Source organism: Poromitra crassiceps (genome assembly GCF_964638095.1).
Source record: "Poromitra crassiceps genome assembly, chromosome: 6".
In the NCBI taxonomy this organism is placed as follows: domain Eukaryota; kingdom Metazoa; phylum Chordata; class Actinopteri; order Beryciformes; family Melamphaidae; genus Poromitra; species Poromitra crassiceps.
This window is the reverse complement of record NC_139627.1, coordinates 33,081,452-33,096,451: the sequence shown is the minus strand read 5'-3', so window position 1 is coordinate 33,096,451 and position 15,000 is coordinate 33,081,452. Positions and strand designations below refer to the sequence as shown.

Below are 15,000 nucleotides of genomic sequence, written 5' to 3'. Positions count from 1 at the left end.
TTCCTTGTAGAGCCGGGGGTGGGTGGGTGGGCTAGGCTAAATCATGTGCGCACATCCTGTGCTCAAATGGATGGACATGCATAGTTACTCTCAGGGGTGGCTGTGGTTCAGGAGGTAGAGCACTAATCAGAAGGTCGGTGGTTCGATCCCCGGCTCCTCCAGTCCGCATGTCGAAGTGTCCTTGGGCAAGACACTGAACCCCAAATTGCTCCCGATGTTGTGCCAGCACCCTGCGTGGCAGCTTGCCGCCTTCGGTGTGTGAATGGGTGAATGTAGGCACATTGTAAAGTGCTTTGGATGAAAGCGCTATATAAATGCAGTCCATTTACCACTTATTCACGAGTTTCATGGTGAGACAGTGGGCGCTTCCATGACGCGTTATTTTGAATTGCACATAGGTTACGCAAAAACCACGCCCTGTGCCCGCCTACGCAGCAGTCAAGCGCCGGGATTGGCCAGGAGCAAGTCTTTTTTCTTCTTTTGACAGCTGGAATCTCCCACACCACAACCACTGCACGGCACGCAGCCCAGTGATTTCATGAACCAACTGAATTGCTCTTGATAGCGGACATTGAAATGAATTATTAGTGTATTAACGCTATTGTGGTGGTCAGAAAGTCAAATAACATTAAAATACATTGTATGCTTTGGTGCGATGTAGGATTTTGTCTTTCAATATCCTCATTGCAGCCTCGCTGCAGCCTCGCTTGGTGTTGTTGCTTCTCACAGGAATGTGTCCCTGTAACAGAGCCCAACATGAGCATGAGCGCCTGGCCAATCCCGGCGCTTGACTGCTGCGTAGGCGGGCACAGGGCGTGGTTTTTGCGTAACCTATGTGCGATTCGAAATAACGCTTCCATGACACCCTCCCTCCCTGTTTCCAGCTGCCGGTTGCCTGTTTCCGCCCAGGACCGTTCATAGTGAAAGAGACTGAAAATAATCATAATAATTGTTGTGACTTTGTACCTACCTATGTCTTGTAATGGAGCCCCCCAGCACAATAATTTCACACGTGCATATTTGTACGGAGTGACAATATATTGAATCTTGAAAAAGAGAAAGACCGCTAAAGCTCCATTCAATGACCAAATATAAGAGTTCCGGTTTGGACGTTTAGCCGTCAAAATAAAAGCGGCCGCTATGCAACCACATACTATTTTTTTTTGCAATTTCGGCTAAAATAGGCCCATACAGTACCAATGAATTAAAATTCACCTTGTTTTTGTAAAATATCGCCGCTATGCAACCACACAACGTTACTATTTTAAGCCATTTCGGATAAAATAAGCCAAACGTTCCCATGCTTTGACAGCGGCACGCACCTCCTTGCTAGTGAAAAAAATGTAAACAGGAAGTCGACAATCGGCTACCGCTGAGAATCATGGGAAACGTAAGTCCAGGAAAAAGGTGAATAGAAGTGGCTTAAAAACTGCTACACAAAGCACATATACAACTGTTGCGTGCCCTTTGTGGTATTGTGGTATTGGGTGTATATTTTTGCTCTTTCTCACCAGACCTTCTCCAGATCCTTGATTGATCCCTGTTTGGAATGGGCTGCACCTGCAGCGCTGAGGAAGCAGGTCTAGCCTACAGCTATATAAACTCAGTTGGAGAGAGGAGGCAGAGACAGTACCCTGGCCTAGTTTCGTTGCTTTGCCTTGGTTTGCTGTTTCCTCATTTGCTTTATTTTATTTCCCTCCATTTGGTGAATGGAGGTTTGACTAGCTCACATTTCTGCCTTTGCTTTTTAGATTACATTGTGTTTTGGTGAGGCAGGGGGAGGACACTGGCTTCGACGGCCCTGTCGGGTTGACTCAGGTCTTTTGTTTAGTTTGGCCCAACCTCCATTCTCCCTTTGTTGTTTTGGTCTTTTGATATGGTTTGAGTTATTAAAAAAATCTACTTTCTTCTTGAATTCCCTACTGGTGGTGTCCTTTTATGTTGTGGCCCCACAACAGGCCTTTACAAAGTTGGGGCCGTAACAACACAAGTCCTTTTCATTCTGTAAGAAAATGGCATCTGACTATTATAGATAGTGGGTCACAGTCTCTTCATTTCAGGTGGATGAAAAAGAAAATTATATGTGACTCCATCAAGCCTCCGAGGCACACAATCCACCAACAACAGTAGACAGGAAATAAGGCAGTATCAAAAGAGAAGAGTGAAAGGCTGCCATTTGTTGATGCACAGAACAGAGAAAGGGTTCTTCAAAGATCAGAGGTTCACAAACTTAAGAATGCCGGGGCCCACTTTGAAATCTGAAAATCTTACGGAGCCCAGCCAATCCTTTAATCATAACGTGCATTGGTTTTAGAAGGCATCATGGCTGTTCTAAAATCACTGTAAAGTGCAGTGATGGGTTACTGATTTTATAAAATGGAGGCAACACAAAAGTGTAATGACAAATGTTCATTAAATCTGTTATTTTTTTAATTGATTATCCATTGGCACATAAATTATGAAAAGAAATGTTATCACAGGTATGTGCTTGTTTGGTATTGGCAGTGGATGATCTCATATGGGCCTTATCACTATCAATCTTATTAGGTCTGTTTCCACTTGCCATATTGAGACAGCATACACCAGGGGTTCCCAACAATATGAGAGAGGTGTGGAGAGGTGTGAAAGCTATTACTGGCTTTAACAAAGCTAGCAGCGGAGGGGTGGAGGGGGGGGTTGATCGGGCCAATGAATTGAATCTGTTTTTCAATAGATTTGATACAGCTGGCCCGGGGGCCCCCTCCCCCCACTCTCCTGACTAGGGATGCAACGGTATGGGTTTTTGACGGTATGATAACCTTGGACAAAAATACCACGGTTTCACGGTATCGCGGTATTGTGGACCATTTGTGTTTTTACAATAGCCGAAATATTCCCATACAGCCGACGTCGTCTTTTTAGATGGGGGAAAGTTCAGGGGGGTCCTTGCGGCTCCTCTCTGCTGTGCTCTAGTCTAGGTAGGCATGCAGCCAGGGGGAGGGGCCGCGTAAGCTGCACTCTGCAAGCGACCTGGGCACTTTGTTTTGGGGAAACAGCTGATACCGTGGGGAAGGTATGACGGCAAATTTTAGTGGTTTTGATACCGTGACGTTTTCAAACCGCGGTATACCTTCAAACGGTATACCGCTGCATCCCTACTCCTGACTGCAGCATTCTAACAGCAGCCCCCGCCACACGGCTCTCCCCCCCCCTCTCTCTCCCTCTGGCTCCGGCTGATGGCCCTGATGCCCCCCCCCCCCCCCCTCATACCCCATCAACCAGAGACGAGGCCACCCCCCCCCCCCCCCCCCCGAAGGGCTTCAGAGCTGATGATGCCACTCCCCCCCCACCCACGCTGACCATCACAGCGGACCAAGTGAAGAATCAGCTGAGGAGACTAAACACGAGAAAAGCAGCTGGCCCGGATGGCGTCAGCCCCATGGTGCTCAAAGCCTGTGCCCCCCAGCTGTGTGATGTGCTACAGCTGATCTTCAACAAGAGCCTGAGTCTCCAAAAGGTCCCCGTGATGTGGAAAATGTCCTGTATCGTTCCTGTACCGAAAAAGCCAAGACCCAGTGGCTCCAATGACTACAGGCCGGTAGCTTTGACGTCCCACATCATGAAGACCCTGGAGAAACTCGTCCTGGAGCAGCTTAGGCCTTTGGTCAAACCATCCCTTGACCCCCTCCAGTTCGCCTACCAGCCCCGGCTGGGAGTGGAGGACGCGGTCATCTACCTGACCAACCGCGCCTACGCCCACCTTGACAACCCTGCCAGCACTGTGAGAGTCATGTTCTTCGACTTCTCCAGTGCGTTCAACACCATCAGGCCGGCTCTACTGGGTGAGAAGCTGACGGCGATGCGAGTGGATGCCCCCCTGGTGGCCTGGATTGTGGACTACCTGTCTGGCAGACCACAGTATGTGCGCCTACAGAACTGTGTGTCAGACAGAGTGGTCAGCAATACGGGTGCACCACAGGGGACGGTCTTCTCTCCCTTCTTCTTCACCATCTACACCACGGACTTCACCTACCAGACAGAGTCTTGCCACCTTCAGAAGTTCTCTGACGACTCTGCGATAGTGGGATGTATCAAAGATGGCGATGACGATGAGTATCGGGATGTGGTGGCCAACTTTGTCACATGGTGTGAGCAGAACCACCTGCAGCTCAACGTGTCAAAGACAAAGGAGCTGGTGGTGGACCTGAGGAGGGTCAAGGCTCCGGTGACCCCTGTTTCTATCCACGGGGTCAGTGTTGACATAGTGGAGGATTACAAGTACCTTGGAGTGTACATTGACAATAAACTAGACTGGGCTAAGAACTCTGATGCACTCTACAAGAAGGGGCAAAGCCGTCTCTACTTTCTGAGACGGCTGAGGTCCTTCAATGTCTGCCGGACCATGCTGAGGATGTTCTATGAGTCGGTAGTAGCTAGTGCCTTCCTCTATGCTATTGTGTGCTGGGGCAGCAGGCTGAAGGCAGCGGATGCCAACAGACTTAACAAATTGATCCGTAAGGCCAGGGACATTGTGGGGCTGGACCTGGGCTCTCTGACTGCGGTGTCAGAGAAGAGAACGTTATCCAGGCTACGCTCCATCATGAGCAATGACTCGCACCCACTCCACGGCGTGCTAGTCAAACACAGGAGTACATTCAGTGAGAGACTGATTCCTCCTAGATGCAACACGGAGAGGCACAGGAAATCATTCCTGCCTGTGGCCATTGGTCTATTTAATGCCTCTCTTAAAAGAGCACCTCGGAGACGCTCAGTCTCCCTGAGACTGAGCCAGCCGATAGGCTAACTGGAAAAGTGCCTGGCTGAGCCACGTGTAACGTATAGGGCAAGCCGAATAATATAAGTTCAGTGTGCAATTAAGATAGGCTAACTGGAAAAGTGCCTGGCTGAGCCACGTGTAACGTATGGGGCAAGCCGAATAATATAAGTTCAGTGTGCAATAAAGACAATTGGCACGTAAGGTATACTTACTCTACGTATTGCTTACTTAGACGTACTCCACTATTTTGCTCCTATTGCATTTAATACTGTTTACTGTTTATACTGTTTATACTGTTTATACTGTTTATTCCATGCTATGTTGTGTTCTTTCTTCTTCTTCTTATTCTGCTTATTAATATCGCATTACTACTGTGTATTTTATTTTATGCTATCTGTGTTATGTGAACGAGCAACTGTAACTTGTCCCAATTTCCCCCCGGGGATCATTAAAGTCTTTCTGATTCTGATCTGAACCTTATTTGGCTTATGACTCGACTTTGACGTCACAAAAATCTAGGGACCTGAGTCATTCAAATTCTGGTACGCCATCGATATATCATCAGACATTGTCAGTGATGTCACATATAACAGTATGCTTCTTTTTCCCCTCAGAATTATGACTTTATTCTGAGAATTCTGACTTTAAACTAAAAATTCTGACAGTAACTCGGACATTAAACTCAGAATTAGGGATGCACCGATATGAAAATTTTGGCCGATACGGATAACCGTTATTAACATTGCTGATATGGCCGATAACCGATATTTGCCGATGCCGATATGATCTGTACAAAAACAGGTTATATGACCATAAAATGTTGTACATATGGAAAAACACATGTAAACACAGTGAATTTGACAAAGTAATGCATTTCTTTATTTACAAAACATGTGGAAAAGCCCATAAATAATAGATTCACCGCATTGTTTCTTCTCAATGTGAAAGTTTTGGCTGATACCGATACCCGATATTAACATTGCAACATCGGACCGATGCCGATATGTTAAAAAATTACTAACATCGGCCGATACCGATATGATTGCCGATATATCGTGCATCCCTACTCAGAATCCTAACTTTATTTTCAGAATTGTGACTTTATTCTCAGAATCCTGATTTAAAGTGATAATCTCAAAGATTTTAATCTAAAACAAAGTCACTATCTACCTGATAGCGGGTTAACACAACAGTCATTGAGGCTATGGCCCATTGATTTGCAGTATATAGTGACATTAGTAATGTCACATAATGCAACAGTTTGCATGTCACCTGCAATTACCACTCATCGCCATAGGTGTCACCCAAGAGAACAAAACTTAAATCGTAGAGATTATCACTTTAAACTCAGAACTAAAAAATAAATAAATAAATCACGAGTGACCCTAATTGTCTTTGGTAGTTTTCAATTGTGTGGTGTGCTGAGTTCCAACTGCCACTGTAGCAGCAGCAGCCTGAATTTCATCTGTATTGGGTTTAATGTTTTATTTTCTTCACAGGCATTTTTCACTGCTGTGAGACATTTGTGGGTCACAGTTCTATGGTAATGTCGAAAACACCTTGATCCCCCTCACCTGTGAAGTTGTAGGTATTCCCTGGGCCGGTTCAGAAGGTGCAGGAACCGGTCCACTATCTTATTCTTACCCACACCCTATGGGAGGATACAAATAGAAAACAATAACAATTGCACATTTCAAGGAAATTAATCTCAATGCCTCGCAGTATTTCAGGGACAAACGCTGGAAAGACAAGGGACAGGGAGAGTCGAGTGTGCCCCGTGGTTTTGAGGGTATTGTGTTCTGTCAAGGGCCGCTCTCTGGGACTCCCGCTGGCTTTCTGCAGAGAAGGCCTGTCTATTAAAGCTTGTTTTATGGTCACCGCGCCGAGCCAGGCGCGGGGGACGAGCGAGGGCCGCGAGCCAAAAATGACATCAATTTGTTGGGCGCGCCCCCCGCAGCCGCACCTGAAGATGTTTCTAGCAGCGCGACACTCCGCACGGCTTCGCTCCAAACATGGACGCTTTCGAGGGACGACTCGCTGTGTTTTCAGCGATGAGCCCAGATGACTGCTTGTCCGTCAGCCGGCTGGTAAGCCGCTCTGACAGCTCCTAATGTCCAAGCTTCACCCGCGCACGCACGCACGCACACATCCACCTCTGGATTGCAAGGGTACACACCAAAAGTCCATGCTCTCTCCCTCCTCCCCATCTCTCCTCCCTTAAACCTCACCTACCCATTAAGGCCAGACAGGGGGCGCAGAATGTCCCCTCAGACTAGCTCCTTATGCCCACATGGAGCTGGGTGGAGGTGGTGGGGTGGAGGGTGATGTGAGGGCACAGCACATAATAGTCTCTCAAGACACGCGTTGGCTCCCGCGATGTTCAAAGGCTCCCAACAACTACCGTCTGTACTTCGGCAGGTCTCAAAGTTCGTCAAAAAATAAAATAAATAAATAAGTAAATAAATAAATAAATAAGGCGGGATATCCGGTCAAAATAGAGTGCCTAAGTTATGACCTCTTCCGGGTTCAACATGAAGGATTTCATTCCCCATTCAATTTTTCATAGACATTTCAAAACATCCTTATAAAAAGAGTTTTACTTGCTCAAACCATGCGATTGAGCTATATTCAGAATCAGGAGAGAGCATAGAACATTTCACTTGGACCAAAACTAAAAACTAAAAAAAAAATGGCAGTATGGATTATACCGGACATGTATTGTTAATATCATCTGGTATGGTAAGCCTTGCTTGTTCTACAACACTGAATTGTCTGCTAGAAGTGCTAACATTAACAGTTAGGTTAACCCGCTGGTTAGAGCAGCTGGTAAGCTAGCAGCAGGTGATCGTTATCATCCGCTTTTATTTCTCCTCACAAAAAGTGTTCCAGGCAGCGCTTTTTCCACACATAAGACGCTAACAAACACTATATGGACACACAGTCTAAGATGGTGGGGTTTTTAGACACAAGTAGATTTTTAAGTAAATCTGGAAGTTGATATGCCACTCACCTGGTTGCCCACCAATAGGAGGTGCTCTCCTAACAGAAAGTCTTTCAGCATGTCCTCCATCACCATCATATGCTGCAGAGACAAGAAACACACATACTTCATTCATCTGACAAACCAATGATGAATTAGTTAGTTTGGACATTCAGACTTACATTGAATATTCCTACTGTAGTCTATGCGCCTATTTCACATCCCACCTCAAGCAGCCATTTGTGTCGAAAATGCATGAAGTAACACAATATCAAAATCATGGTCCCTGCACTGACATCAATTGTATATACAATTGATGTCAGTGCAGGGACCATGATTTGCTTGAGGTGGGATGTGAAATAGGCGCATTGCTTTTGAGATACACTCCCGATTTAGGCGGGAGTTTCCCGATTTTTAAACCTTTCTCCCGCTGTGCTCCAGCTTGGTAATTTCTCCCGCTAATCTCCCGAACCCGGAGGAGCAAGTAATTTAGGCTACTCCACACGTCTTCACTGTCACCTGAAGTAACATGAGGGTTGCTGTGAGGAGGTGGCAAAGTTATAACTAGTGTTAATTACTACAGCTGTGTAAACGCCAGCCACCGTCGCTATTTTGTAATAGATAATAGAAACAATAAATAACGCTAATGCCTGATAGCTTCATATTAGCACTGCTATAGACGGTTTTAACTTGACAACAATAACAACCATCACAACCCACCTGAATATCCGGTTTACTTCCTGCATACATAGCTGAGCGCAGGCTGATATTCGGCTCATATTAAATGTTAACGTTAGGCCGTGTCTCTGACAGACACATTAACAATGTAGCCTATTTCGGTCTTTATGTTTTGTAGTAGTTAGTAGTTGTTGTTGTTGTTGTTGATAGTTGCCATAACAACCACCCCTGTCGGAAAGACGTGCACACTGCACACACTGGGTAGTAGGAAGTGTTGTTGTCTGGTCCGCGGAGCTAGCCTGAGAGGCTAATAAAAGCTACATGTTACAGAGTAAGCTGACTATCAGTACATTATTGCACGCATAGGCCTATCTTTACATAAAAATAAAAAATAAATAGAAATAGGCTATGTCAGTGTTTCCCCTGAACAGCTGAGAAAGTGGACACTGTCAATAGTTTGCACTGTGAAGCTGATACAATTCAGGTTGTGGTAATAATGCAACATTTAAGGATGCCAACCGCCATAAAACACAGAAGAAGAAGCTGAGAAAAAGGAAATGCTGTGGGGTTGCAGCTGGTGAAAACCATCTATAACCTAGGCTGTCACTAATTTAGTTTGCAGCAAGTTGACAGGCAGCTGAGGGCAACAGTGATGACACCAGACATGCTCACATGTGCTGCCGGGAACCGGAGAAATTGCAGTGTTGAATTTAGTGCAATTCGACCAATAAGATTTCACGTATCTTTGTCCATCCGATCGACTTTGAACTGGGGAATGGGCACTGCACTAGTTCTATTAATTTGTGGTGTAGGGTTATATGGGGGGGGGTATGTCGAGAGTAGGCCATTCGGCAATACCCCAGAAAATATCCCTCTTTTTCACAGCCCAATGTTGGCAGGTATGCATTATGGGGAAAAAAGTCCCCTCTGCAGATACAATTCATCAGTTTTGTTCTGTATGAACATGGAGGGCGTTTTGCCTCCTCCCCTCCCTGTGTTCTTTTCTGCCCTCACTCTCTGAAGACGGGACAGAAAACAGAAAACAGGTCATTCAGAAGTGGGGCAGCAAAAAGTCTCCTCCTCCTTGTTCTTATCTCTCTCTCATGTCATTTCCAAATAGGAGCAGGCAAATGAAAAAAGTGTTCAATGGAGACAGAGACAGAGAAAGAGAGAGAGAGGCAGATAGATCTGGGTCACATAGCTTCATCAGTATTGCCAGAGGATGTCAGTGTCATTTGATTATACTGTATATCATTTGACAATATATTATATATATTTGACTTTTGCGGGGGGTTCCTATCTGGAGGAAACCCCAGGGGAGCACAGGAAGAACATGCAGACTCTGCATAGAAAGGCCCGTTTGACGAGCCCACCTGGGCAGTAGGCACTGAGGACATGGGAATGGGGACACACCCTCAGAGCCTACAGCATCCCGGGCGGGAATTGAACCCAGGACCTTCTTGAAGTGAGGCTACAGCGCTACCACTGCGCCACCGTGCCCCCACTTTTTATTTTTTATTTTATTTGGTCTTTCTGTATTTTTTTCTCTTCTGACTATTGATCTGATGCTACACTGCATACTTACACAAAGTCATGTGACCGCTACGCTGCATACTTACACTAAGTCAAATTCCTCCTTGTATGTAATCTGATTATCTACTGTGGCAATAAAAGTGATTCTGATTCTGATCTACCTGTGCGGTGTGTTTTCAAAGATAGTAAAACTCCTGTAGATCAATTAAATCAAATCAAGGAATCAAGGAGTTTCTCGCCCGCTACACACAGAACCAAACAGAATTCCAGTCGGATTAGCTTCTTATCCAAAGACATCCATCAATAAGAGCAATCAGAGGTAAATGACATGTCACTAGGTAAGATTACAGGGCCAGGCCAAGACTAAGATTAGCATCTCATCTCTGAGACTCCTGTGTGTCTGAGCGGGGCCTCGCAGGAACAACACAGGGCTTATTCTGAGGAAATGTCAGCCAGCAGCAGAACTAAAAGCCAAATCCTTCATAATAAAATAATATCACACAATATTAATAACAACAAAGATGGAGTGAGAGTGAAGGAGAGAAGAGAGGATCTAAAGAGCTCAAAGTTGTTCCTTCACCAGTGTGTGACCTCATTGAACTTAAATAAATAAATTGTGCTGAATGTTAGGCAGAGCAATTATGTGTGGAGGAATACAGCGGTCTATCTAATCGTTTATACACGTGTGGTAAGGTAAACTGGTGGCATTGAGTGAGCTCAGGGCTTTTCCACACACACAGCTCACTGACCAGCAACTGCAGGAGGTACACACGCACGCATGCACGCCCACACACAAGCCCACACCCACACACACACACACACACACACACATATTCAGTTTGATCATATTTAATGTCTTTTTGATCAAATGTGGGTCATGCCCAGGAAATGCACATCTTTGCTGGCCTTCTTGTATAATCACATATACGTATATTTCATGCAATTATTCATTTGGTTTAGACTGCCTCAGCATGAAAAGGCTAGAGTACTGGCCGGGCTTTTCACTCGCTATGTTTGGCTGTGAGTCAGTGTGGGTTTACCTGTGGGTTATCATAGAAGAGCACATCTGGAACCTTCATTTTCTCACTGGCGTTGTAGATAGGAGCAGACACACTGCCAATAGTCAACACACCATCCTTTACTGTACCTGGTGAAATACAGGAGGGGGTGTCATACCAACACAAGTGTCGCAGGTTCAAGCACCCGTGTTCCCTCCGGCTTGGTCGGGGGTCCATACAGGCACAATTGGCCATGTCTGCGCCGGGTGGGAAGCCGGATCAAGGGTATGCGTCCTGGTCCCTGCACTGGTCGGTCGGAGCACCTGTTCGGGGGGGAGGGGAACTGGGGGGAATAGCATGATAATCCCACGTGCTACGTCCTGCCGGTGAAACCCTATTGTACAGTCTGTTTACATACAACTGTGTCGCCAAATAGTGATAACATCATAAAAGTTGCAGATGAATTCCTGGTAGCGGTACTTCCGGCTTGGTCAGACCTTCCTACAGACACAATTGGCTGTGTCTGCGGGTGGGAAGCCGGTGGGGTATGAATCCTGGTCGCTGCACTAGCGCCTCCTCTGGTCGGTCGGGGTGCCTGTGAATTGGGGGGAATAGCATGATCCTTCCACGCGCTACGTCCTGCTGGGGAAACTCCTCGCTGTCAGGTGAAATGGAAAGAAGCGGCTGCCGAAAGCACATGTTTCTGAAGCCACATTCACACAGAGATCCCGCAATATTGCCATTCAGAAGGCCCGCAACGCCGGCAGTGTTGCCACAGAAATTGTTTTCACACAGAACCAAGCAGCCGCGCCATATTTCCGCCCCGGTGTGTGCTTTCAGATAGCATCCACCCCTCCCGGACTGAAATGAGGCGTGAACCACCATGGGCACTGATTATTATAATTAATCAAAGTCCGACAAATTAAAATGATGCTGGTCACCAAGTCCGGTGAAAATAGTGTGTTCCTCATTAACTTTTTCCAGCCACATTTCCCCAGCCAGCCTGGGGATTTGAACTGGTTACCAGTCATTAGTCTGCTTCTCCAGCCCCTAGGCTTGTCAGTCTCCTGTCACCTCTCATGTTACTTTTTCTTTCTTGAAAATGCATTTGTTACAGCCACAGTCATTTCACTGATGTAACTCTTTATCTTGATAGATGGCTAGAACTCACAGCTGTGGTCACGAGTGTGTTCACCAGGGTCTGCTGTGTCCTGTATGGAGCAGTTGGCCAGGTTCTTCTGGAGAGAAGCACGGGCCAGGCTGGGCAGGAACCTGACACACACACACACACACACATACAAGCACGTGCGGACATACACACACACACACACACACACACACACACACACACACACACACACACACACACGATAATGTGGCATTAAAAATAATAACTTTTTATTATACTGTAGCTCTTTTGTAAAACAAGGTTTACCAAGTGCATCACAATGAAGACAAACATAAGCCTGAGTATGTATTAGCGTGTGTGTGTACCTGGAGAGACAGGCCTTGTTGACAGCGTGAGCGATGCTCTCCTCAGGGTACTGAGAGAGACGGCGACAGATCCTCAACAGCTGTCTGGTCGAGAGAGATGAGGCCAAAGACTGTGCCTGGACACACACACACACACACACACACACACACACACACACACACACACACACACACACACACACACACACACACACACACACACACACACACACACACGTTAGATCTCTCTCACACACAAAGACACATACTGTACACCAGTGATACTCAACTTGCGGCCCGCGGGCCACATGCGTGTGGACTTTATGTGTGGCCCGCGATGGAATTGCAAAAAAACCAAAACACAATTTTTTTTTTACAGTGCACCTGAACGCAACATGCAAGATACCCGCTGAATGAGTGTCCAAATGTTCATGTCATTCTGGCCAATACTCCACTTCTGTTATAGCATTTCAGTCTGGAATATGGAATATCTTTCAATAATCTATGATTTAGCTGCTAAATTGTCAAATACCGCCATCTGCTCGCTACCCAGGCACTTATGTATGCACTCAACCTAACTACGGTAACTCAACCTAACTAACTATCCAGTGTCCACAACATTGTCAGACTAAACTCCAGCTGACACCCCAAAAACCTACAATCTGCTACAGAAAAATGTATATTGTTTGTTTATTAACTGACCCCTGGCCTTCTATCATTTCACGAAAGTGGCCCCCGGGCAAAGCAAGTTGAGTATCCCTGCTGTACACACATGCAAACTGGTTAGGACACACACGCACGCACGCAACCCTCCCCACACACACACACACACTTACCGTGAGGTCATTTGTCTCGCGGAGACTGTGTGTGAGGTGCAGTAACTGCTCCACTGCTTCTTTAGGAACGTTAGGAGTCTAGAAAGAGAAAGCCAAATGCCAGCAAGGCCATCAAATGAAACTCTCATTTCAAGTTCACAGAAATAAATCGAATAGAATATTGTTACAGTAGTGTGTGTGTGTGTGTGTGTGTGTGTGTGTGTGTGTGTGTGTGTGACTCACCAGGCTCTGTATGAGGCTGATCTCCTCAGCTCTGGCCAGTGGGGCCACAGTGTGATAAAGGAACATGGTGAGCAGCTCCGGGCCCAACCACTGCTGTCCTCCACTGCTGGTACTCACCCCCACCACCGGGGGCTCCGCCAGGGCCAGCACCCTGAACGATGGGTGGATGGGGAAGATAGACCTGAAACACACACACACACATGTGTACAGCTATTTTAGTGAGGACATTCATTAACATAATGTATTCCCTATCGTAGCCCCTTAACCATCACAACTAAATGCCTAACTGTACGTTCACACCAGCCAGATTTTCAGATATTCGCGTGACGAGATTACATACAAAGACAATGCAAACGCGCAAGTAGAATTCGCCCCGGGCAGCGTGTTTGAGGTCTCATTTCGCAAGCAAATAATACTTGTGCAAGTGAAGCCTTCCTTTCACCTTGGTGTGAACGTACATTACAACCCTAACCTAAACCCAATTCAAACGCTTAAAACCAACTTTCAAGCAGCCTTTTGAAGGTGTGTGAGAAAGTGAAGTCAGGCCAAAATGTCCTCACTTTCCTAAAATGTCCTCATTATAAAACTAACATACACACACACACACTGAGAACAAATCAGCACATGTGCACACACACACACACACACATGGTCACACACACACACACACACACACAGACACACACACACACAATCACTCTTTCACACGTAGTTACAGTCACATGCCCGTGCACACACAAGCACACACACACATACACACACACACACACACACACACACACACACACACACACACACACACACACACACACACACACACACACACACACACACACACACACACACACACACACACCTCCCATTCTGTTACCTAGCAACTTGGTGAGTCTCTCCCATCCATCTTTGGCTAAGGCAAGTCTATGTTTCGCTATATTAGGAAACTTAAATGTTGGATTGAATATGGAGCTAAAAATAGGAGCAGTACAGCTGACAACTCTACTGTAATGTGCAATAAAATCCTATTGGATACACACATGCACATACACAAGCAAACACACAGTCTGAGCCACAGGAGCGGAGGAAGAGGAAGTGGGTTTATTTCAGCCCAGACGCCCCGCCACAAACATCCTTCCTGCCAGCCTAGGTGGGGCTTCAAGAGGTACGCACACACACGCGTGCACACGCGTTCGCGCGCCTGCACACACGCACACACACACACACACACACACGCGCACGCACGCACGCACGCACGCACGCACACACACACACACACACACACACACACACACACACACACACACACACACACACACACGTGCACACGCGTGCACGCGCCTGCACACGTGCACACACGGACGCACGCACGCACGCACGCACGCACACACACACACACACACACACACACACACACACACACACACACACACACACACACTATTGACTGTAAGTTTATGCATGTACTGGCAAAACATACAGGGGTCATTTCAGGTCAAGAACAACAAGGGTCACTGATATATATATCCA

The 15,000-nt window shown here is 46.5% G+C and overlaps 1 protein-coding gene across 1 annotated transcript in view; it reads right to left on the bottom strand.

The window, feature by feature from the left end:
- Nucleotides 1–15,000, bottom strand: part of vwa8 (von Willebrand factor A domain containing 8) — a gene marked incomplete at its 5' end in the record, with an annotated part of 146,174 nt that overhangs the window by 96,946 nt on the left and 34,228 nt on the right. Inside the window, 7 exons of the mRNA XM_083639135.1 lie at nucleotides 6,331–6,407; nucleotides 7,767–7,838; nucleotides 10,988–11,094; nucleotides 12,117–12,217; nucleotides 12,440–12,555; nucleotides 13,255–13,332; nucleotides 13,477–13,657. Of these exons, the coding sequence (XP_083495261.1) occupies nucleotides 6,331–6,407; nucleotides 7,767–7,838; nucleotides 10,988–11,094; nucleotides 12,117–12,217; nucleotides 12,440–12,555; nucleotides 13,255–13,332; nucleotides 13,477–13,657 (732 nt within the window). The remainder of the gene's footprint in view (nucleotides 1–6,330; nucleotides 6,408–7,766; nucleotides 7,839–10,987; nucleotides 11,095–12,116; nucleotides 12,218–12,439; nucleotides 12,556–13,254; nucleotides 13,333–13,476; nucleotides 13,658–15,000) is intronic.